The 25948-nt window shown below is 39.5% G+C and overlaps 1 protein-coding gene across 1 annotated transcript in view; it reads right to left on the bottom strand.

The window, feature by feature from the left end:
• LOC112585773 (calcium-binding mitochondrial carrier protein SCaMC-1) overlaps positions 1–25192 on the bottom strand; it is a 64213-nt gene extending 39021 nt beyond the window's left edge. The window contains exons 1-7 of the mRNA XM_044945441.2: positions 24810–25192; positions 23531–23705; positions 19880–20006; positions 18808–18895; positions 11817–11928; positions 6693–6850; positions 4848–4866 (exon numbers count right to left, since the gene is read on the bottom strand). Coding sequence (XP_044801376.2) covers positions 4848–4866; positions 6693–6850; positions 11817–11928; positions 18808–18895; positions 19880–20006; positions 23531–23705; positions 24810–25180 — 1050 coding nt within the window. The 5' untranslated portion in view covers positions 25181–25192. The remainder of the gene's footprint in view (positions 1–4847; positions 4867–6692; positions 6851–11816; positions 11929–18807; positions 18896–19879; positions 20007–23530; positions 23706–24809) is intronic.
• Positions 25193–25948: the final 756 nt, after the last annotated feature.

Raw genomic sequence — 25948 nt, 5'->3', positions numbered from 1 at the left:
CAGATTGATTATATTCTTTGCAGCCAAAGATGGAGAAGCGCTATACAGTCAGCAAAAATAAGACCAGGAGCTGACTGTGGCTCAGATCATGAACTCCTTATTGCCAAATTCAGACTTAAATTGAAAAAGTAGGGAAAACCACTAGACAATTCAGGTATGACCTAAATCAAATCCCTTATGATTACACAGTGGAAGTAAGAAATAAATTTAAGGGACTAGATCTGATAGACAGAGTGTCTGATAAACTATGGATGGAGGTATGTGACATTGTACAGGAGACAGGAATCAAGACCATCCCCAAGAAAAAAAAAATATGCAAAAAAGCAAAATGGCTGTCTGGGGAGGCCTTACTAATAGCTGTGAAAAGAAGGGAAGCGAAAAGCAAAGGAGAAAGGGAAAGATATACCCGTTTGAATGCAGAGTTCCAAAGAATAGCAAGGAGAAATAAGAAAGCCTACCTCAGCAATCAATGCAAAGAAATAGAGGAAAACAATAGAATGGGAAAGACTAGAGATCTCTTCAAGAAAATTAGAGATACCAAGGGAACATTTCATGCAAAGATGGGCTCAATAAAGGACAGAAATGGTATGGACCTAACAGAAGCAGAAGATATTAAGAAAAGGTGGCAAGAATACACAGAAGAATTGTACAAAAAAGATCTTCACGACCCAGACAATAACAATGCTGTGACCGCTCACCTAGAGCCAGACATCCTGGAATGTGAAGTCAAGGGGGCCTTAGGAAGCATCACTCTGAACAAAGCTAGTGGAGGTGATGGAATTCCAGTGGAGCTATTTCAAATCCTGAAAGATGATACTGTGAAAGTGCTGCACTCAGTATGTCAGCAAATTTGGAAAACTCAGCAATGGCCACAGGACTGGAAAAGGTCAGTTTTCATTCCAATCCCAAAGAAAGGCAATGACAAAGGATGTTCAAACTACCGCACGATTGCACTCATCTCATCCAGTAGTAAAGTAATGCTCAAAATTCTCCAAGCCAGGCTTTAGCAATACGTGAGCCACGAACTTCTAGATGTTCAAGCGCATTTTAGAAAAGACAGAGGAACCAGAGATCAAATTGCCAACATCCACTGGATCATCAAAAAAGCAAGAGAGTTCCAGAAAAACATCTATCTCTGCTTGATTGACTATGCCAAAGCCTTTGACTGTGTGGATCACAATAAACTGTGGAAAATTCTGAAAGAGATGGGAATACCAGACCACCTGACCTGCCTCTTGAGAAACCTATATGCAGGTCAGGCAGCAACAGTTAGAACTGGACATGGAACAACAGACTGGTTCCAAATAAGACAAAGAGTAAGTCAAGGCTGTACACTGTCACCCTGCTTATTTAATTTATATGCAGAGTACATCATAAGAAATGCTTGGCTGGAAGAAGCACAAGCTGGAATCAAGATTGTCAAGAGAAATATCAATCACCTCAGATATGCAGATGACACCACCCTTATGGCAGAAAGTGAAGAAGAACTAAAGAGCCTCTTGATGAAAGTAAAAGAGGAGAGTGAAAAAGTTGGCTTAAAGCTCAACATTCAGAAAACTAAGATCGTGGCATCCCGTCCCATCGTTTCACAGCAAATAGATGGGGAAACAGTGGCAGATTTTTATTTTGGGGGGCTCCAAAATCACTGCAGGTGGTGACTGCAGCCATGAAATTAAAAGACGCTTACTCTTGGAAGGAAAGTTATGACCAACCTAGACAGCATATTAAAATGCAGAGACATTACTTTGCCAACAAAGGTCTGTCTAGTCATGGTTTTTCCAGTATTCAATTATGGATGTGAGTATTGGACTATAAAGAAAGCTGAGCGCCAAAGAATTGATGCTTTTAAACCGTGGTATTGGAGAAGACTCTTGAGCCTCCCTTGGCCTGCAAGGAGATCCAACCAGTCCATCCTAAAGGAGATCAGTCCTGGTGTTCATTGGAAGGACTGATATTGAAGCTGAAACTCCAATATTTTGGCCACCTGATGTGATAAGCTGACTCATTTGAAAAGACCTTGATGCTGGGAAAAATTGAGGGCAGGAGGAGAAGGGACGACAGAGGAATGAGATGGTTGGATGGCATCACTGTCTCAAGGGACACAAGTTTGGGAAAACTCCGGGAGTTGGTGATGGACAGGGAGGCCTGGCGTGCTGCAGTTCATGTGGTTGGCAAAGAGACGGAGATGACTGACTCACTGAACTGAACTGAACTGATGTATAGAATTCACTTTCAGTAATGGCAAGCTGGGTAATAAGGAAGGAATGTACTTCCAAGTAAGGATAACTGAAAAAGCGAATGGCATATTTATGTCTTAAAGTTTCTTAAAGGTATCCATGAGCTAACAAGACAGAGACATATTCCAAGGCCAGTATCTAGGAGAGAAGACAAAATTCAGAAAGGTAGGATTAGCATTCAAGTGTATTTCTGGACCCAGAAAAAACAATTATAAAGTTAACTCATTGTTTTGTTGCCTTGCTGGGTTAACAGAAAACAAAAGACAAAGCTCAGGGCTCACTGAAGGTATAGGTCTCTGAAGAACCATCTCCACTTTAAACTGGGACTTTGCAGGTCTATCCCCTTATGGTAAGGGTAAACCAGAAGAAACCAGCCTCTGCAAGGACTTACAGCATGGCTTTGAATCAGCTGGGTGGTTCTGGGAACTTCAAGACTCAAATCTGAATTAAATAATGTGATCCCAGATTGATAGTCCTCCCAAGCACCTAACAGAAACAAATAAAAATCTAGTCTCAAGTTGGATATCGTCATCATAGTTCCTCAAGTTATTACTCCAAGTGATATTTTAAAAAACAACATCAAAAACTAATGGAGGGGGAAAAAAGTAGAATAACTTTAAAAAATATAGGCAGCCTTGAACAAAATATCAATAAGTACACCAACTGTTAAATGAAATGTCTTCCAGTTTAAAATGTAACAAAATCCAGGAAATTCTGCATCAGTCCAGTGGTAAGGACTCTGTGATTTCACTGCCGAGGGCCTGGATCAATCCACAGTAGAAGAACTAAGATCCTGCAAGCCATGCTGGCAAGCCAAACAAATGAAAAATATAAAAAATAAAATAAAAACCACCTATATGCCATTTACCTGTAACTTATCTAAAACATACAAATGCTGAAAGCCTGAAAGTAAAAGAATGACAATGGATATATAATACAAATCCCAAGCAAGAGGCGGGAGTGCATCTATATTAATGTCAGACAAAAAGAACTAAAGGCATTTACAGAGACAAAGAAGATCACTTCACAGTGACAAACGGTTCCATTCCCCAAGGGTATTCTAATTTTTAGCGTCAATGTATATAAAGGAGAAGTGACAGTGCTACAAGCAGAGCAGGGCTAGACCTGAGAAGGGCTGCTGCCCCCTGGTCCTCTATCTCAGCCTCCCAGAGCGGAGAGGTGGAGAGTGTGGAGTCCAGAAGCTTAAGCCTGCGCTACATAGAAGACTGAAGCTGATAAAAGCAGCAATGAGACTACAAAAAAACGTGTGGAATTTTCAAGAGGCTGATTCACAGGGATTTATTTCTTACAGTCATTCCTTGATTTTCTTGGTGACAGAAAGACAATGCAAATAAACAGATGTATAAATTCCTTTTAGAACAGAAATTCTGATTTGCTAAGAGAGTAGATTTGAAAACTCATCAGAAGAAAAAAGCATAACTATATATGGTGATGGATGTTAACTAGATTTATTGTGGTGATCATTTGCAATGCATACCTATACTGAATCATTATACTGTATGCATAAAACTAATATAATAAGTCAATTATATCTCAATTTGTAAAAAAAGAAAAAAATGTGTGGGAGAAACATAGCTAGAAAACACAACTGCAGAAGAAATCTATATAAGCTACCTAAAATATCCATTCTTCATTTTTAATATAAAAGAACAATAAAGGGTCATAATATATGTGAAGGAGGAAAGGCAGCATAGAACCCAAAACTAAGATAAACAGAATAATTAAATCCACAGAAAATAGAGACAATTTAGGGAACTACAGTTAACTAAAACAAAACAACATAAAGAACCCTGTAATGTCCTCAGAAAGAATCAAGATGATATTGAATTCATTTTAAGAAATACCAAACAAGAAGATACTATGAAAAAAGATCAATCAAAAGGATAAAAAGAGCTCTCAGAAATTTAAACTGTGATTACTAAAATAAGAAGTTCAATAGAAGGGTTAAAAAACAGTACTGAAGAAATGTCCCAGAATGTTGAATAAAATGACATAGTAATAAAAATATTTATGAAAAGATAAGATTGCAATGCAGGAGACCCAGGCTCAATCCCTGGGTCAGGAGATCCTCTGGAGAAGAGAAGGACAACCCACACCAGTATTCTTGCCTGGAAAATCCCATGGACAGAGGAATCTGGCAGGCTACAGTCCATTGGGTCACAAAAAGTCAGACACAACTGAGCAACTAACACACACACACAAGCTTCATCGAGGTCAGTCTGGGAGGTACCACATTCAACCATTCAACCAGAAGAATTGCAGAGAGAATAAAGTGAAGAAAACTAAGGAGGAAACACTAGAATACACTAATGCTGAGGAAAGACCTAAGTTTACGGTTAAGAAGAGCCCACCAAGTGTCAAGCACAATGGGTTGAAAACAACCTACCTAAACTCACATTGTACAATTTCAGAATACCCAACGTAGTACTTAGTTGCTCAGTCATGTCCGACTCTTTGAGATTCTTTGGATTGTAGCCCACCAGGCTCCTCTATCCATGGGATTTTTTTTTCTACCTTCTATCAATGGGATTTTTCAGGCAAAAATACTGGAGTCAGTTGCCATTTCCTCCTCCAGGGGATCTTCCCCACCCAGGAATCTGACCCGTGTCTCCTGTGTCTTCTGCATTGCAGGCAGATTCTTTACATGCTGAGCCATTGGGAAAGCTCAAGGTAGAGGCATGACTAAATGCTTCCAGAGAGGAAAATCAGGTGATCTACAAAATATCAAAATGGCATCAGACTTTTCAGAAGTAATACTGAATGCTAGAAAATAATAGCATAATGCCTTAAGAAGTACTAAGGGAAAGCATTTTTGACCTTGATGTCCATATTCTGCCAAACTGCCAATCAAAGAGAAAAGAAAAATAAAGTAATTTTAGACATGTAAGATACTGACTTTCAGAAAAAGTGGTAGAATGACCCCACATGTTTATTTCCTCGTCCTCCCAAAACCCCACAAAAACAATAGTAGAGTAACAAAGAAGGCAATAACTAGGGCACCCATCGATCCCAATTCGCCCAAAAGCTGTCCCTACATGGTTATTAAGCACCCCTTTCTTTTTTAAAAGTGTCTTGGTTCAGATGAAAATTATATGGTCACCTCATTACTAATCTGCAGGGGTAAAGGTACTAGTGCTTTCATCAGATTTGGGGGAGGTAGAAAGCAAATGGAAAAGTGATAACTAATTTAGCAAAGTAAAAGTTGTAACTTAAGGGTCTGAGGAGGGGAAAGCACATAGAACTAAATTTTCCATTAAAAATCCATGAGGCTTTATTCTCTGGAGGAAGCAGAGAGGATCTTAACTCAGGAATACAGAATTCAATAATTCAGTGAGGCACAGGATTAGAAACAGATGAATTAAGTGAGTAAATATACACAGTGGGCCTCCTGTCCCTTTCCCCTGCTTTGAACTCAGAATACCAGCAGCCAGATATGCTCTCTTGCTTTGTATATTTCTATAAAAGTTAGATTTATTCCGTGGTGACCCAAAAAAGCTAAAAGGAGACAGTGACTGAATGTTGTTATAGGTTTATCACTTCTGCCTTGAATAGAGCAATGAAGAGGGTGAACACCCTTCTCACCTGATTTCAGTTAAACAGTCATAACCAGAGACTTGGCCATGAGGCTCAGGCAATTTCTTAATTGCCTGCATCAATTTGAAAGGGACCCAAAACTTCAGAAAACTGAAGAATTCCACCTACAGGGCCCTGCATTTGATAAGGAATAAAGAGGGAGTGCAACCCTGACCACTTTCTGTCTCTTGTCACAATTTCCAGTCCAGGGAGAGAATCAAGAGTATTGTGTAGCCTTCCCTTCCCAGGCTCCATCAAAAAAAAAAAAAGATTTTCCTAATTTTTGCCCTCTCTAGAATACTAGTACTGCTGCTGCTGCGTCACTTCAGTCGTGTCCGACTCTGTGCGACCCCACAGATGGCAGCCCACCAGGCTCCGCTGTCCCTGGGATTCTCCAGGCAACAACACTGGAGTGGGTTGCCATTTCCTTCTCCAGTGCATGAAAGTGAAAAGTGAAAGTGAAGTCGCTCAGTCGTGTCCGACTCTTAGCGACCCCATGGACTGCAGCCTACCAGCCTCCTCTGTCCATGGTATTTGCCAGGCAAGAGTACTGGAGTGGGGTGCCATTACCTTCTCCGAATACTAGTACTAGGTTTTATTTAATTATTTATTTGCAGATCTGTCTCCATCACAAAACTCCAAAATGCATGTGAATGAGAATGGTATATCACTTGGTTGTTGCACCCTCAAGGTGAGTTGAGTGTCTGGGAACTTATTGAATAACTGAGTCTAGATTACTGGCAATGAAGCAATTTGCACATGACAAAATCAAGAAATATTAAGACTTCTGAAATCCTCCTTTTTAAAAGCATCAAACATTATTCACATTACTCAAAATCATGTACACGAACTATGCAACACACCTGCATGAGGGTTTTCAGACGCTCTAACGGCGCTGTACATGTTCGAGCACACGTACCCGCTATGCCTCCAGCCAACAGATATTTCCACAGATGGCCAGATTTTCTCTTTTCATCAATTAAATTATGAAAAGTCCATCTATCTCCCATGTCAATTCCCTATCAAAACAAATTTTACATAACATTATAGTTAGCTGATCTCAAATGGAAATGTTATCTCCTAATAAGGTATAAATTTTTTATATATTTCATCTCCACAGCAAATTAATATCAGTCTTTCCTAGAATTTTGTATTTACCAACTAATATAACTTTAAATAACTCATAAATTAGCTTGAAATACTGTCGATTATAAAATTAATATATATTAAAAATATAAATTGACAATTTTTTGTATCATGCTTAGGACAACCTTTACAATTCAACCATTTAAAAATCTGTATACCATTTTCAATATAAAATTATTTGTCTAAGATTAAATACAAAAAGAACAATTTGTCAAATTCTAATAAATACTTTTAGCTCTCCTGTGTCTCCTGAATTGCAGGCGGTTTCTTTACCTGCTGAGCCATCGAGAATGCCCTATAGTCAAATACAGGCTATGCACACAGTGGTGAGAATAGTTATTTAAGAGGCAATAATGTATAAGTATCTTCAGTGTTCAAGACTATCGGATTCTCCTATTATCTTCAGTCAGACTTTTCACTTCTAACAAGTTCAGTTCAGTTGCTCACTCATGTCGTGTTGCCCTAATGGTCCGGGAGCAAGCAACGAGAATGAAGACAGAATACGAAATCTGGTGCAATGTGTCAGGGGATCTGCAGCTGCTATTGGACTGAGGTGCAGAGTCCACTCTGAGTCCAGCTTTTATTCCTAATTTCATACTATAAGATTTTTTGATCATAGCTTTCCCAAGACACTACACTGACACAGTCCAGATCTCCTTGTTTTTACCCCAGGCCATTCCCTTTAGGGCTAGTCTCAGGAACAATCAGCAAGTGCGTAGGCAGCATTCATGCTTGATGCCAACCCAGGTGTTCCAAGGTCCATGCTTTCGTGATCCCAGTCACACTCCCTTCTGGGTTTAGCCTTGGGGTTTGTAACAAGGAGATTATTCTTAAGAAAAACATGAAAGATAATCATTAACACAGTTTCTTAATATATGCTGTTTTTCCAGGTGCTATTTCTGTGGAATTTCTCAAGGCTGTGAAACTACATTATGAGCAATTCCCACTACAGTGTCAGACTCTGCGAGCCCATGGAGTGCAGCACACCAACTCCATGAGCTTACTCAAACTCATATCCATCAAGTCAGTGATGCCATCCAACCACCTCATCCTCTATCGTCCCCTTCTCCCACCTTCAATCTTTCCCAACCTCAGGGTCTTTTCTAGTGAGTCAGTTCTTCGCATCAGCTAGCCAAAGTATTGGAGTTTCAGCTTCAGCATCAGTCCTTCCAATGAATATTCAGGACTGATTTTCTTTAGGATACACTGGTTGGCCCTCCTTGCAGTCCAAGGGATGCTGAAGAGTCTTCTCCAACACCACAGTTCAAAAGCATCAATTCTTCGGCACTCAGCGTTCTTTATAGTCTGACTCTCCATACATGACTACTGGAAAAACCATAACTTTGACTAGATGGACCTTTGTTGGCAAAGTAATGTATCTGCTTTTTAATATGCTGTCTAGGTTGGTCATAGCTTTCCTTCCGAGGAGCAAGCATCTTTTAATTTCATGGCTGCAGTCACCATCTGCAGTGATTTTGAAGCTCAAGAAAATAAAATCTGTCACTGTTTCCCCATCTATTTGCCATGCAGTGATGGTACCGGATGCCATGATCTTAGTTTTCTGAATGCTGAGTTTTAAGCCAACTATTTCCCTTTCCTCTTTCATTTTCATCAAGAGGTTCTTTAGTTCTTCGCATTCTGCCATAAAGGTGGTGTCATCTGCATATCTGAGGTTATTGATATTTCTCCTGGAAATCTTGATTCCAGCTTGTGCTTCATCCAGCCCAGCATTTCCCATGATGTACTCTGCATATAAGTTAAATAAGCACGATGACAATATTCAGCCTTGACGTACTTGTTCCGATTTGGAACCAGTCTGTTGTTCCATTCACTTCTAACAAAGCAAATATAAAATATATGATAATACATTTAGAAGCACTTTCCTGTGTAATTGATAAAAAAAAACCTGGGCCTTCCCATGTAGTGTGCAGAGCAGATTATAAATTCTGTGGTATATGTATCACAAGGAGAAGGCAATGGCACCCCACTCCAGTACTCTTGCCTGGAAAATCCCATGGACAGGGGAGCCTAGTAGGCTGCAAGTTTGATCACATATGTCATGATTAAGGACCTAGGCTCAGGAGTCAGGTGGGATTCAAATCCCGAATCCCCAAGCTCCTAATTGAATGAACCCTCTGTGACTTAGTTTCCTCAAATGCAAAGAGGAACAATACTAATACCTAACTGGATAGACTTATTTTTTTAAATTAAGTAACTTAGAGCATATAAAGCACTCAGCATAATGTTTGGCACTAAAAAACACTCAGTGAATGTAATTGTATTAATTGTAAAACATAGAGTGCTTGAAAGCAATTAGTCCTCCAAGTGCTTGGCTGCACTTAGTCATTAGCAGTAATATGACTAGGAAATAGCTCAATATCTGTTTAAGAAATAAAAACTGACATTTACAGAGCAAACCCAGTGCTGTATTAAACAGTTATATGTGTCATCTTCAGTTCTCATAATAACCCTAAGAGAAGTAAGTATTACTACCCCAGTTTTACAGTTAAGAAAACTGAGGCCCAGAGAGATTAAATAATTTACTCCAGCTCACCCAGATAGTAAATGGCAGAGCTGGGATTTGAACCAGAGCCGGCACTGTTTCCACCCTGCAGAAGCGGCTGCTTTCTACCTCTGAGCTGTACAGCTGGAGTTCCAAGCACATTTGTATCCTGTGAAATTACTATAAACCAAACAGTGGGCCTGCCCATGGAACAAATGAAGCACCCTTTGTTAGCACTATACCCAAAAGGCAGTTAACTGAGCTCATTTTAAATGACTTTAGTAGGTTATCACCAACACTATATCAGTTAATTTTCAAAATAAGCATTTTTCATGCCTGTTTGCTGTTTATCTCATTATTAAACAGAAAACTTATCATATATTAGGCATACAATGGACTTCCCAGGTGGCACTAGTGGTACAGAACCCATCTACCAATACAGGAGGAGGGCATAGAAACCCACTCCAGTATCCCACAGACAGAGGAGCTTGGAAGGCTATGGTCCATAGGGTCGCAAAGAGTCGGACATGACTAAAGCAACTTAGCACGCACACAGGCATACAATAAATGTATTTTTCATTGTCTTGAATTTGCTTTAATCATCTCTAAAAGGAAGATACAGAATGAACACTTCCTAAAGGAAAAAAATCTCTTAATGATTATGTATTTATTGAAAGAATGTTGGTAACAAGACAGTTTCGTAAGGGTCATATTATGAGTAGAGAAGGCACACTATTACAGCTAAGACAGTAAAATTATTTTATCTATCAATAGTAATGTGATCCTACTGGTCTTCTCCATTTCTCAGAGACAGGACATATGGATGCATGTATATATTTGACCCTTGAATAACACAGGGGTTAGAGGCACTGATCCCAGGTACAGTCAAAAACCCATGTAGAACTTTACAGTTAGCCCTCCATATCCATTGTCAACCACAGATCATGTAGTATTTTAGTACATATTTACTGTGAAAAAATATGTATATATTTACACGTGTACCCCAATGTTCATCGCAGCACTGTTTATAATAGCCAGGACATGGAAGCAACCTAGATGTCCATCAGCAGATGAATGGATAAGAAAGCTGTGGTACATATACACAATGGAGTATTATTCAGCCATTAAAAAGAATACATTTGAATCAGTTCTAATGAGGTGGATGAAACTGGAGCCTATTATACAGAGTGAAGTAAGCCAGAAAGAAAAACACCAATACAGTATACTAACGCATATATATGGAATTTAGAAAGATGGTAACAATAACCCTGTGTATGGGACAGCAAAAGAGACACTGATGTATAGAACAGTCTTATGGACTCTGTGGGAGAGGGAGAGGGTGGGAAGATTTGGGAGAATGGCATTGAAACATGTAAAATATCATGTGTGAAATGAGTTGCCAGTCCAGGTTCGATGCACGATACTGGATGCTTGGGGCTGGTGCACTGGGACGACCCAGAGGGATGGAATGGGGAGGGAGGAGGGAGGAGGGTTCAGGATGGAGAACACATGTATACGTGTGGCGGATTCATTTTGATATTTGGCAAAACTAATACAGTTATGTAAAGTTTAAAAATAAAATAAAATTAAAAAAAAAATAAAATAAAATAAAATGCTTGGATAAAAGATAAATGAGAAAAAAAAATATGTATATAAGTAAATCTGTGAAGTTCAAATCTGCATTGTGCAAGGTTCAACTGTATACATATAATCATGAGACACAGAAGAATAGTATAGATTTTAGTTTGTAGTTACTAAGCAAAACTTTTAAGATAGTTTAAGAAATTTTGAGAACTTTAAGAAATTATGAAACATAGATTTTTTAAGTGTACCAACAGACAAGACCTATGCCAACTATGAGGTATATATGCATATGGAAAAAACCAAAGCTTTGAACACTCTTTCAAAAACTTCTGTTCAAAGTTTATTCATTCATCCAACAAATATTTATCAGTGAAGTGTTATATAATACAGCAATCTGCAATTCACACTCCCTACTTTTCAGGCAAGAAAATAAGCAACTACAACACAAAATGATGGTGCTGAGTAGGAGTAATCAACTCTTAAGAGTGTACTTCCTGTCAACAGATGTTTGCCTTTTGCAGGTTGAAACTTTAGTTGAAGTAGATATTACATGTCGACTCAGATTTTTTAGCATCATACAAATTTCTGAGGAAACATCATTTATAGTATAGTATAACATCACTTTTTTCATCAGTAAAACCTCACTAAATAATTTTCTGGCCCCACAATTTTCTAAGAGTATGTAATGCATTACATTTCCACCCATGATTCATAGAATAAGACATACAAATTCTTAAAAAGAGACCACTTACGGTAAAATGGCTCCAGTAATGGGCAATTTCCTCCATATTTCTTGCAGGTTTAAATAAAAAATACTTCCTCCATTCATCCCAATCCACTGTAAGTGACCCATCAGCATCCATGCTATAAATTAATACAAATTACAATTCATACATTTTAAAAAGCATTATCAAAAAAAAAAAAAAGCATTATCAAAATGACATCTCATATTCTTAAAATTCAAGCTGTGTTGAGTTCTGCACATTGTTACTTTTGTGATGTAGAAAGTGCATCTCACATCTCTAAATTTTGGTTTATATGGTAATAATTCCTACAAAACAGAGCTATTAGAGTATTAAACTGGATTATATGTACAAAGGCCTTGTAAATTATAAAGAACTAACAAGCTGTCAGTATTACTACATCCCAACCTTCTAGCATTTCTCCTTTAAATATTTCCCCTTCTTCCTATTTGTAACTTCATCTTGTAACTCCTATAACAATCAAAATGATGGCTGACAATTACCCTTTTTGGTTATGGATCTCAAAAGGCAATTTTCTTTTCTATGGATATAAAATATCCAATGTCAAAAATATCATAAGAAATGCAAATATCAATGGAAATAGAATTTTCATTAATATGAGATAATAGTAAACTAATTTTAAGCATTCTCATCATTGAATTTCTCAAATCTTTAAATGAAATTAAGAATGTGAAGAAAGACAATGAAATATATCATTTTGAAATGTGAGGTTCCCAAAATTTCAAAGTTACTTGTTTGAGGTAGCACCCTTTCTCATTTTCCTCAGTGATTACTGCTAATTTTCACACATCTCAAGCCACCAAATCCATTTTTGACTCTCACTCTCAGGCCATGTTGTCCCCCATTTCTCGGTAAAACATGAGTGTTGAAGTGTTCTCATCTTAAAACCCCTTAACCCAACCTTCCCAACAGTCACCTCTTAGATTTCTGCCTTTGCAGTAACACTCTCTAAAGAGTTGTCTAGGGACTTCCCTAGTGGTCCAGTGGTTAAGACTCTAAGCTTTCAATGCAGGGAGCCCAGGTTCAATCCCTGGACAGGGAAATTAAGATTCCATAAGCTGCATGGTACAGCCAAAAAATGAGAAGGGCATGGCAACCCATTTCAGTATTCTTGCCTGGAGAATCCCATGGACAGAGGAGCCTGGGAGTCTACAGTCCATGGGGTTGCAATGAGTCAGACACTACTGAAGTGACTTAGCATGCACGCACATATACAGCCAAAAATATATACATAAATAAATTACTTTAAAGAGCTATCTACCTTCTGTCTCCAATTTCTCATTCTCTTTTGAACCCACTCCCATCAGGCTCTCACTACTATTACTACACCAGTATTCTCCATGGCACCTTCTTTATCCTCATCTTTACCGTGTCAGCAGCATATGACAAAGACAGTTCTCTCCTACTTGAAACATTTTCTTCATCTGGTTTCCAGAATAGAGTGTTCTCTTAGCCCTCCTCCTTTTTCTCTGGCTGCTCCTTCTCTGTCTTCTTCACTGGTTTGCCCTCATCTCCCCTGCCTCTAAACATGAAAGAACACCAGGACTCAGAGCATTATACTCTCTTCTTGGTTATCTCTTCCAGTCTCATGGCTTCAAATACCATCTATGGGGCTATGACTTCCAAATGTCTCTCTTGAGTGATCCTCTGAACTCCAGATTCCTATTTCAAATTGCCCACCTAACATTTCTACTTAGATGTCTGGTTAGCATCTGAAAAGCAACAAAAACAAACCTGAACTCTGATATCTACCCCATCCCAAACATGCTTTTCTCACAGTTTTACCCCTCTCAATACATGACAATTCCATTCTTTTAGATGCTCAGGCCAAAAATCTTGGCACTATTCTTAACTATTCTTTTTCTTTTACACTCCACTCACAATTCAGCAGTAAATATTGTGAACATTTCAAAATACATCCAGAATCCAATCACTACTTACCTCCTCCATCTTGGTACAAGCCACCCTCAAATGCTGTCTGTATTATTGCATACCTGTCCTCCCTACTCTCACCCTTGTCCCCCCTATCCTCAACACATCGGCCAGAATGATCCTAAAATCTAAAATCATGTCATACCTCTGTCTAAAACCATCCAATGACTTACCAGGGCAAAAGCCAAAGTCCTTGTAATTTCCTGCAAGATCATATGTGATCTGGCTCCTGTTATCTCTTAAAGCTCATTTCCTACCACCCTCTTCCTCATTCACTGTATTCCAGACACACTGCTCCCCTCTCAGTGTCCTAACCTTGTCAGATATACTGCCTTTCTGGTGACTTTGCTCGTGCTACTGCCTTTGCCTAGACTGCTCTTCCCTCAAAGACCATCATGACTCCTTCCTCACTTCTTCAAATCTCTACACAAATGTCACCACCATGGCCTTCCCAACTCACCATATCTAAAACTGCAACTCCCCTATCACTCACACATCCATACTGGTTTCCTCCCTTCTATTATTTTTCCACTTATCACCATCTAAGATAATTTGTTTTTCTACTTTCTACTATTGTCTCCTCTTGATTATCGTGTGTTCCATAGAGCAGGAATTTCTGCCTGTTTCCTTCACTACTACATCCCTAGCATCTAGATAAATAGCATGCGCTCAGTAAATGAATAAATAAATTTCTCTCTACCCACTTTTATCCTTACCTCCGAGAATTACATGTTGACTCTTACTCAAGGACCCTCTCTCTCTCTCGAGCTATTGGTCCTACTCCTTCTCAATCATTACTTTCCTTTCTCTACAACATATCCAACAAATGTCTCTCTTTGTCATGGCTACTTCTCCACAAATCTCTCCTATCCTTCAAAAAATTATAAAAATATAATGTAAAAAGACTTGCTTAGTCGTCTTCTCCATCTTATCTAAACTTCCCAAATCAGTAAACAACATTCATCAAACCCACCTCCTCACTTCCCATTCGTTCAGTAGCCCAATGCAATCTGACATAACCCTTTACTACCCACTGAAACTGTTTTCACTGAGAGGCCCAGAAATCTCAAATGAGCAGATCTAAGGAATTTTTTTTTCAATATTTATGTTGCCAGTCCCTCCTGTTAAATCTGATACTCTCCACCCTTGGTTTTTGTGACAATATTAAATCAGTCAGAAAACATGTATTGATCTGTTAGTACATTCCAGACACTGTACTAGGCATTGACTATAAAACAATGGATAATGTATTTTGGTCCCAGCTTTACAGTCTGTTTGGAATAGGGAATATGACAGATGACCCTCTGTAAAGTTGTAAAAGCAAATACCAGCAAAACCAAAAAAGTTTCAGAGGTCAGAGTCACATCTGAATAGAGACCTAACGAATAAGCAGGGGATCTCCAAGTGAAGGAGCTGGAATCGGTCTCCCAGACAGAAAGAACAGTTTGTAAAAGGGTTGAAGGAATGAGACTCCAGGGTGTTTGTTGCTGTTGTTGTTTAAGACTGAAAGCTCAGTGGGCCTGGAGCACAGAGTGGAAGGAGAGTTCTGGATGACAAGACTAGAGAGGTGGACCAGACCACGTGGAGCCCTGTAGACCACAGAAAGGAAACAAGGTTCTATCTTAACCCTTGGAATAGTATTGATTATTAACATGGATATGAAAATTCTAAATGAAGTGATAGCAAATCAAATTCCTCTGTATACTTAGAAGAGCGACAAAAACCATGTTTCTGTGAGTAAATCCAACAAAAGTTATATAAGAGCTTTATAGAGAATATATAACATTTTATTAAAAGACATTAAAGAAGATCTAAAAAATAAAGACACACATAATATTCATGAAACAGAAAATGTAACATCATAAATACATCACTTCTCCCCCAAATGGATCTATAAATTACATGCAATTGCAATCAAAATTCCAAAAGGGGGGAATTAAATTCCCGGAGGTCTAGCAGTTAGGACTCCACACTTCCAGGGCAGGGGGCACGGGTTCAGTCCCTGGTTGGGGAACTAAGAATCCCACATGCTGCATGGTGCGGCCAAAAAAAGTTCCAAAAGGGGTATGTGAGTGTATGTATGCACATGTGCATATTTGTATATGTATCCAAATAAGCTGATTCTAAAATGCATATAGAAGATTAAAGGGCCAAGAATAGCATTGACATTATTGAAGATGAAGAAAGTAAAACCAGATATCAAGATGTATTCTAAGTGATAGCAATTAGGAGATGGTAATGATGCATAACAGACAACAGCCAATGCAATAAAAAGAGATGAGAAACACATCCACATACAGATGGAAATTTAATAATATGACAGAGGTAAGCATTTCAAGCTGTGGGAAAAGGATGAGACCAGTCAATTATGGTGATGGAACAACAGACCATATAGAAAAAAATGAAACTGGACATGTAATTTTATAACATACATGAACATCACTTACAGATGAATTAAAGAACTAAATGTAAAATACAAAATTGTAAAAATAAGATAGAAGTTAACATTTTTATATCCCAGGGTAAGGAAGAATTTTTCAAGGTATTAAAAGCACATACATAAAAGAAAAAGATGGACAAATATGACTACATTAAAACTGAAATTTTCTGCACAATGGCAAAAACACAAAAAATGAGTTTAGAATAAGAAACAAGCTGGGAAAAGACATTTGCAGCACATATAACCATCATAGGATTAACATCCAGAATTTATGAAAGCACAGCTACAAACCATTAAGAAAACAATGACCAATTCAACTTAAAAGTAGGCAAAAGACTGAAGTAACTCATAGGGCGGTACTATCCAAATGGCCAGCTAATACATTAAAAGATGTTCAGACTCACTAGCAATGAGGAATATAAGTAAATTAAATCAAATTATATTAAAACAACAGGACAATATTTCTGACCCATGGGTTTGGAAAATATTTAAATATAAGAAGACTATAGTATCAAGTAATAGGAAGGAAATACATTTCTAGTAGAATACTAAATTGGTACAGCCACTTTGGAGAAAAATTTGTAATATCTAATTAAAGGTCTGTATACCCTACAGTCAAGCAACTTGACTGCAAGTAATGAACAAGATGATGTATACGAGACTATTCATTCCAGCATTGTTTTGTACTAGTAACAAAACAAAATTTTTAAAAAACCTAAATTCTATCAGGAGAATTCATAAGTAAATTGAATCATATACATTAAATATAAGCTGTACACTGACTAAAACGATTGATGCTATAGGCATCAACATCAACAAATCTCTAAAATATAATATTTAGAAAAAGTGATTTTAAAAATATGCAGCATGCCACCATTTAAATAATGTCTTAAAATATGAGAAGCAGTATCATACTTTAAGGATATGTAGGTAGTAAAATATACACAGAGATAAAAATGTGTATGGGGATGATAAGTTCAGGATAGTAGTTACTTCTGGCAGAAGAGAAGGAAATGGGTTTAAAGACACTGAAAACTTCAGCTGTTTGTAATGATTTATTTATTTGAAAAATCTGAACCAAATATGGCAAAATGTTAAATATGACAAACCCAGTATGGTTGTTTGTGATAAAATTATCTATTGGTCTGTATGTTTCTTGAATGAAATAGTTCATAACAAGTTAGCTTTATCTCAGGAATGTTTAATGTCAGATCTACTACTACAGTACATTAAATAAATAAGTCAAGTGAAGGGTTTCCCTGGTGGTTCAGTGGTAAAGAATCCACCTGCCAATGCAGGAGACACAGGTTTGATCCCTGAACCAGGAAGATCCTACATGCCTGGGAGCAACTAAGCCTGTGCACCACAACTGAGCCTGTGTTGTAGAGCCCAGGAGCCGCAACTGCTGAGCCTGAGCACTTTAGAGCCCATGCTCCGAACAAGAGAAGCCACAGCAATGAGAAGCCTGCGTACGGCAACTAGAGAGTAGCCCGTGTTCACCACAAATAGAGAAGCCCATGCAGCAATGAAGACCCAGCACAGCCAAAAGTAACTAAGTTTTTTAAAAATAGGTTAAGTGAAAAAAGCTGTATAGTTGACAAAATTCAGCTCTCTTTCCTAATAGAGATACTTTTCTTCAGTGTTTTCTTATGTGTCCCTATCATAACTTTCACCACTCTGCAACTCAGCTCCCCTCAGCCCCATAGACTATTAGCTCTGCAAGGATGGGCACCAGGACCATATCGTTTATACCACTGAATCCTCACTGGCTACTGCATGTGTGGCAAAAAGCATCAATCAATATCTGATTGATAGGTGACTTGATTGATTGGATGCTTGATGGATTGACTAATAGTGTAAAGTATATGATCTTAACAACAAAAAAGATATATACATAAATATAAAATAAATATAAAATTATATCAATGGATTACTATTGCAGAGGTGGATTATGGTGAGCTTGAGCAAGTTACTTAACCTCAGTAAAACAAGGAAAATAATAGCCTTTGCCTCTGAAGTCTTAAGAGACTTAAAGCAGATAATATATCATGTAGAAGAGTGATAGCAAACAGATGATTATGAGCCCTTATTCAAGTTTTCATAAAATTTCCAGTTTTCACTTTCATAATGAAAAAGCTGTTTGTGTTTTTTGTTTATTTGTTTGCTTGTGGGGTTTTTGGTTTTTGGTTTGTTTTTGTTTTTGTTTTTGGCTGCACTGTACAGTGTGAGGGATCTTAGTTCCCCAACCAGAGATTGAACCCACAACCCCTGCAGTGAAAGCACAGAGTCCTAACCACTGGACTGCAAGGGAAGTCCCAAAAAGGTTTTAAAGAAAGAAAGAAAGTGAAGTCGCTCAGTCGTGTCCGACTCTTTGTGACCCAGTGGACTGTAGCCCACCAGACTCCTCCATCCATGGGATTTTCCAGGCAAGAATACTGGAATGGGTTGCCATTTCCTTCTCCAGGGGATCTTCCTGACCCAGGAATTGAACCCAGGTCTCCCTCACTGCAGGCAGACTCTTTACTGTCTAAGCCACAAGGGGAGACCAAAAGATTTTAAAGTAAATAAAAAGTAATTTTAAAATGTATATAATATGTAAGGGCTGACCTTTCAAGAATCTTCAATGCCTCTTTTTCAGAAATATGTATACCTATTAAGTTGAGACTATTGATAATTTCTGAAGGATCAATCACTCCTTTAAAGGAATAAAGAAAATGAGCATCAACTGGAAGGTTTGAAAATATTCAGAGGCAAACAGTAACGCAGTATTCAGCACATTATCACAACACACCATAAAACATCAACATCCCAATTATTTTTTCTACTTGCCAAGACAGAGACTGGAAAGTCCATATGACATTTCTTATATTAATAAATAAAAAGTTTATCTCCAATATTGCTTAAATAAGTCATTCTTGTCTCTTCTTTCCCTCAGCCTACTACACATTCAACCACCAAATGTGGTCTGTCCTGTGCCTAAGTGTTTCCCAAGTCATTTATTCCCATCAACCCAGTTCCACAGTAGCTCAAAATGCCAGTCCATGCTCTACACAAATATGATGGTGTTACTACCCCCACTACTGAAAACTCTTCAGAGGCTTCCCACCTCATTCCTCTTTATGATCAAGTCCAGAAACCTTCCCAGACCCCAGGGCCCTCCATGATCCTACCTGTGCCAGCCTCCCAGCCTCATCTCTGACATTTCCCCTTGCTCTCAGCTTCACCCTCACTGGTCTTCCTCTAGTTTCTCAGACATGACCTACTCCTGCAAGGTGACCACAGCCTCCCAACAAGCTATTTCCTCTGCTTGGACCACTCTTGCCTACTCTTCACTAAGGTCACTTCTACTGATCTTTCCAGACAGCTTAACCACCATTGTCACATGGAGCTTCGTGAAAAGCCTTACCAAAATGAAATAAATATTTCTAAGATCTTTAGCTAAAAAGCATATTACTCAAGGGTATAACCTTTTTGTTGGTGGTTTTCTTTTTGAAAGGTAGTATGTAAATAAAAATGACATCATTTAAAAATATTTCTTAAAAGTAATAGTAAAACAAATGACAGAATTAAATAAATGAGTTTTCAATAACCTTCCAGGGAAGCCAAACACCTAAAAATAAACCTTTACTAAAACACAATTAATGTTTGGATAAAATTACTAGTTGTATTAAAAACAAACCATCATTATTTGTGTCCAAACTCTTAAAAGTCAATTTCATGTTTATCTCATTATCTTTCATGTACTGCATAAATGTGCCAAGGTCCAGCAGATTATGCTCATTAACAACCACAGATTTTAAAATTATCTACAAGAAAGAAAAAATGACATTAGAGATACAGTCACACAAGGTAGATAACAAATTACAGCATTTAAATATTCATATATTTATCACATGTAAATTAATCTGCCACAAATTACCAGTGCCTTATTTTTAGAGTAAAATTTCTAACACTGAAAACATAGAATCTTTGAGTACTGGAATTTTAAAGAACTTTAGCAATTGACTACTCTTCTACTCAACAGCCATGCATGTATTCATTCACTCAATAAATATGTAAGGAACTAAACGCTTGAGAAACAGAAATGAGTCAGCAATAATCCCAGTGCTCCAGAAGCTTACAGGCTAATAGGGAAGACACCAAAATCACAATGGTAGAAAATGATCAAGCATCAGAGGGTAACAAAGATGTGAGTGCTCTGAAGAAGGGACAGAGATAGAAGGGACTCAAATATTTTTAAAATGAATAGCAAAAGGTGAGCAAACAAAGAAACAAAGGTGTGAGAAATGTAGCAAAGATCACCAGCCATCCACCAAAATTCCTCATTGCCTTCTTTGGACACATGGCTAGATTACATTTCCCAGTCTCCCTTGCAGTTAAGCATGACCCTGTGACCAAGATCTCTCCAACAAAATCCAAGTGAAAGTAATGTGTGCCACTTCTAGGCCTAACTAATAAAATCCTCTCACATGTCTTCCTCCATGCTCATTCCTTTCATCAGCTGAATGCAGATTATGATGAGACCCTTGAAAAGAACAGACTCACAACAGAGAAAGACCCTGGATCCCTGCATATCTGCAAGTTGAAGAACTGTCCCACCAAACACAACACCCTTCAGGAAATCAGGAAACCTCCAATACCATACTAAGAGGTTTACACTTTCCCCACCAGCATTGTAACCCCTGAAGAGGAGGGTTATGAACTAATGAGATGTATTTTCAGAAATGTCATATGGTGGCAGTGTGGAAAAAGTGATGGTGAGAGGTAAGGGCAGGAAGGCTGGTTATAAGTCTGTTACAGTAACAGGTGAGAGATAGGGCAGGAATACTGGTTATAAGTCTGTTACACTAACAGGTGAGAGACAGTAGAATGATCATAATGGTCCTATGAGACAGGCACAAATAAGATCCCTATTTTACAGCTCAGAACACATTATGAGAAGGCCAGAAATCTGAGGACATTCATGTCAGTTCACCTCTGCTTCCTCAGTGAAGTAAAGGGCATGGTCAGCTACTGGAAGACAGGAGCAAGGAGCTTGTGGTTGGGATAAGCAAGGTTTCTCAATCCTGCCACCACTGACATTTAAGACCAGGTAACTTTGTTGTCCTGTGCATTGTAGAATGTTTAGCATCATCTCTCAGTATATCCATAAGGATCATGAACTCCTTATTTCCAAATTCAGACTTAAATTTAAGAAAGTGGGGAAAACCACTAGACCATTCAGATATGACCTAAATCAAATCCCTTATGACTAAACAGTGGAAGTGACAAATAGATTTAAGGGACTAGATCTGATAGGTAGAGTGCCTGATGAACTATGGACAGAGGTTCGTGACATTGTACAGGAGATAGGAATCAAGACCATCCCCAAGAAAAAAAAATGCAAAAAAGCAAAATGGCTGTCTGAGGAGGCCTTACAAATAGCTGTAAAAAGAAGAGAAGCAAAAAGCAAAGGAAAAAAGGAAAGATATACCCATTTGAATGCAGAGTACCAAAGAATAGCAAGGAGAGATAAGAAAGCCTTCCTCAGTGATCAATGCAAAGAAATAGAGGAAAACAACAGAATGGGAAAGACTAGAGATCTCTTCAAGAAAATTAGAGATGCCAAGGGAATATTTCATGCAAAGACAGGCTCGATAAAGGACAGAAACAGTATGGACCTAATAGAGCACAAGACATTAAGAAGAGGTGGCAAGAATACACAGAAAAACTGTACAAAAAAGATCTTCATGACCCAGATAATCATGATGGTGTGATCACTCACACTCACCTAGAGCCAGACATCCTGGAATGTGAAGTCAAGTGGGCCTTAGAAAGCATCACTAAAAACAAAGCTTGTGGAGGTGATGGAATTCCAGTTGAACTATTTCAAATCCTGAAAGATGATACTGTGAAAGTGCTGCACTCAATATGCCAGCAAATTTGGAAAACTCAGCAGTGGCCACAGGACTGGAAAAGGTCAGTTTTCATTCCAATCCCAAAGAAAGGCAATGCCAAAGAATGCTCAAACTACCACACAACTACACTCATCTCACACGCTAGTAAAGTAATGCTCAAAATTCTCCAAGCCAGGCTTCAGTGGTACATGAACCGTGAACTTCCCGATGTTCAAGCTGGTTTTAGAAAAGGCAGAGGAACCAGAGATCAAATTGCCAACATCCACTGGATCATCGAAAAAGCAAGAGAGTTCCAAAAAAAACATCTATTTCTGCTTGATTGACTATGCCAAAGCCTTTGACTGTGTGGATCCCAATAAACTGTGGAAAATTCTTCAAGAGATGGGAATACCAGACCACCTGACATGCCTCTTAAGAAACCTGTATGCAAGTCAGGAAGCAACAGTTAGAACTGGACATGGAACAATAGACTGGTTCCAAATAGGTAAAGGAGTACATCAGGCTGTATACTGTCACCCTGCTTATTTAACTTATATGCAGAGTACATCATGAAAAACGCTGGGCTGGAGGAAGCACAAACTGGAATCAAGATTGCCAGGAGAAATATCAATCACCTCAGATATGCAGATGACACCACCCTTATGGCAGAAAGTGAAGAAGAACTAAAGAGCCTCTTGATGAAAGTGAAAGAGGAGAGTGAAAAAGTTGGCTTAAAGCTCAACATTCAGAAAACTAAGATCATGACATCCGGTTCCATCACTTCATGGCAAATATATGGGAAAACAGTGGCTGACTTTATTTTTCTGGGCTCCAAAATCACTGAAGATGGTGATTGCAGCCATAAAATTAAAAGATGCTTACTCCTTGGAAGGAAAGTTATGACCAACCTAGACAGCATATTGAAAAGCAGAGACATTACTTTGTCAACAAAGGTCCGTCTAGTCAAAGCTATGGTTTTTCCAGTGGTCATGTATGGATGTGAGAATTTGACTACAAAGAAAGCTGAGCGCAGAAGAATTGATGCTTTTGAACCGTAGTGTTGGAGAAGACTCTTGAGAGTCCCTTGGACTGCAAGGAGATCCAACCAGTCTATCCTAAAGGAGGTCAGTCCTGGGTGTTCTTTGGAAGGACTGATGTTTAAGGTGAAACTCCAATACTATGGCCACCTGATGGGAAGAGCTGACTCATTTGAAAAGACCATGATGCTGGGAAAGATTGAGGGCAGGAGGAGAAGGGGATGATGGAGGATGAGATGATTGGATGGCATCACTGACTCAATGGACATAGGTTTGGGTGGACTCCAGGAACTGGTGATGGACAGGGAGGCCTGGCATGCTACGGTTCATGGGGTCGCAAATAGTCGGACACGACTGAGCAACTGAACTGACTGATTGACTGACTGACTCACTACATCCTTCACATCACACACATACATCCCCCAGTGTCACAACCATGCAAAATGTCATATGTCTCTGAGGGACAAAATCACCCCTAGTTGAGAACCACTGGGATAAACGGATAGAAGATAAAACTGACAAGCTGCTAAAGCAGAAGACCCAGCTCTTGCCTGAGAAGAGAGATGGAATAACAAGATTCTGGGGCTGCATTCTGAAAGAAAGCATAACTTCATCAGTTTGTTTGCTGATTCTGTGTAACACAAAGTGAGTGCAACAAAAAGCCTTGGACACACAGAATCCAGTGAAAGCAATACATGTTATATAAAATTAGGACTGGAATCTGTGGTTGGTTGGGCTTTAGGGATCAAACCATCAGTTTCCATAACAAAAATGTTAGATAGCATTAATCCATCCCCCATTTCTCTGGTATACACTGTATAAATCCTAAGAACTACGGTGCATAAACTACATGTTACCGTGCTGACTGTATGGTTTTTCTAGATTCAGTGTTCTCTGCTCTCACATCCATCATTCAATTCAAGCCTACCAGATGGAAACTTATTAAATACTATTTCCCGTACTTGAATGTAATTCAGTCGCCTCGCAAGGAAAAGATTTCTATAAAGCCTGGTGTACTGTCCCCTTTACAAACTCATGTGCACACGTGTTCCCGTGGTGCTGCTGAAGCCACTAGTCTCTTAGAGAAGCTTTAAGTAAAACAAAGACTTTATTTTTACTGTAAGTCAGCTAGTTAAACGTACAGTTGTGGAAATGAATACAATAGTGAGTACTGATATTGTCATGTGTTGAGCTTAAGGATAACTCTACGGTTTAAGGTGTAGCGCAGTACAGCGACTTCTAAGTGTAGGGTTAAACGGGCAAGTATTGGTTTTAACTGGGGTTTCCCAGGTGGCTCAGTGTAAAGCATCTGCCTGCCAATGAAGGAGTGGCAAAGCATGTGGGTTCAATCCCTGGATCTGGAAGATCCCCTGGAGAAGGAAATGGCAACCCACTGCAGTATTCTGAGTAGCAAGTGCACACACAGGGAATTCCCAAAGGCCTTAGCGGGGCGCCCTTCAGTGCCAGCCCCACTTCCCAAGCTATGGGACGCCCTTGGGTAGAGCTCAGGAGGAGCCATCAAGACGAACTCTTGGAGTTTCCAAGAGCGAAACGAATTTGCGCCCAGGCCCAGGCATTAGGCTTCCTGCCGGGGTTCCATTAACCTGTAGGAACGCCTAGCGAACCTTTTGTGTTTTGATGGCTTGGACCCTATTTTTAGGTAAGACTGCTACACAGTTTCACCTGAGCAGCTCACTCATAGGACAGAAACGTGTGGAAAACTGTTCCACCACCGGGCTGTCTCTGGTGAAGCAGCTCACACCAAAAAACGTCTGGGGACTGGGCCCCAACGAGATAAGGGGGTCTTCTCCGCCCCCACCCCCATATCACGCCTGCAGAGCCTCCGGCCCTGCACGCTCCCTGAGGCCTGAACGCACCAAGGCCCACCTCCTCCTCCCCGCCTGGAGAGAAGCCCAGGGCCTCCAGTCCTTCCTGCAGTTCCGCGATGTCCACCGTCCCGTCCCCGCGGCGGCCCAGCTTCTGGAAGAGCTCTTCGAAAAGGCTGTCGAACTCGTGTTCCTGGCCAGCCACGATGGGCGGCAGGAAGCCCCCTAGGCCGCGCAGCATGGTCAACGCAGCGCCAAGGGAACCCCGGGAAGTGGGAAAGCCCGACCCGCAGGCCGAGCCGGGAGCCTCCAAGGGGGCGGCCCTGCGGGCAGTGTAGTAACTGCCCCTGGAACGCGTGGTCCGACGCCTCTGGATTCCGCGCCAGCGGGCGAGGAATGTCCCCTTGGTTCCGGGTTTGCTTCTGCCAGTCTTCTTTTTTTCTTTTTTCTTTTTTGTGGTTAATGTCTGGCTGGGGATTCCCAGACAGCACAGTCTTAATTCAAACTCTAAACTGACTGAGGGTAGCCCCAGGGTTGTGAATTTTTAGGGGAGATTTTTTTTTTTTTTTTTTTCGGTTTTGTGCTCAGAGCCGAGATTGATGGAGATCAGCCTTCATGAAGCTATCCTGGGTCTGTTCTCTCTCTTCCTTTTGCTAGGCCAAAGCTTCATCTCCCATTCCCATGGAGTTGTTGAAATTCACACCTCTTAGTAACCAAGGGAGAAAATATGAGGACTTCTTTTTATATTTATAAAAGGGGGGAAACAAGCTTTCTAATATTTAACATGAACTGACAATTGCACATATATACAATATTTAAGTAAGTATACCAAAAATGACGGTGATTGAACAAAGAAATTTATCTAGTATAATGGAAGCCATCACCCAGTCAATGGGCCAGTGAGCTAGTTGACGGGCTGGCAAGAAAATCAGCAGCAGGCAAGGAAAGCCATCTGGAGCACTGCTCAAACCGAAAGAACAGAGAAGACACAGCAGTGGAACAATGGAGA

Source organism: Bubalus bubalis, chromosome 6, assembly GCF_019923935.1.
Source record: "Bubalus bubalis isolate 160015118507 breed Murrah chromosome 6, NDDB_SH_1, whole genome shotgun sequence".
In the NCBI taxonomy this organism is placed as follows: domain Eukaryota; kingdom Metazoa; phylum Chordata; class Mammalia; order Artiodactyla; family Bovidae; genus Bubalus; species Bubalus bubalis.
The sequence above is the reverse complement of the archived record's forward strand: the minus strand, read 5'-3'. Positions and strand labels throughout refer to the sequence as shown.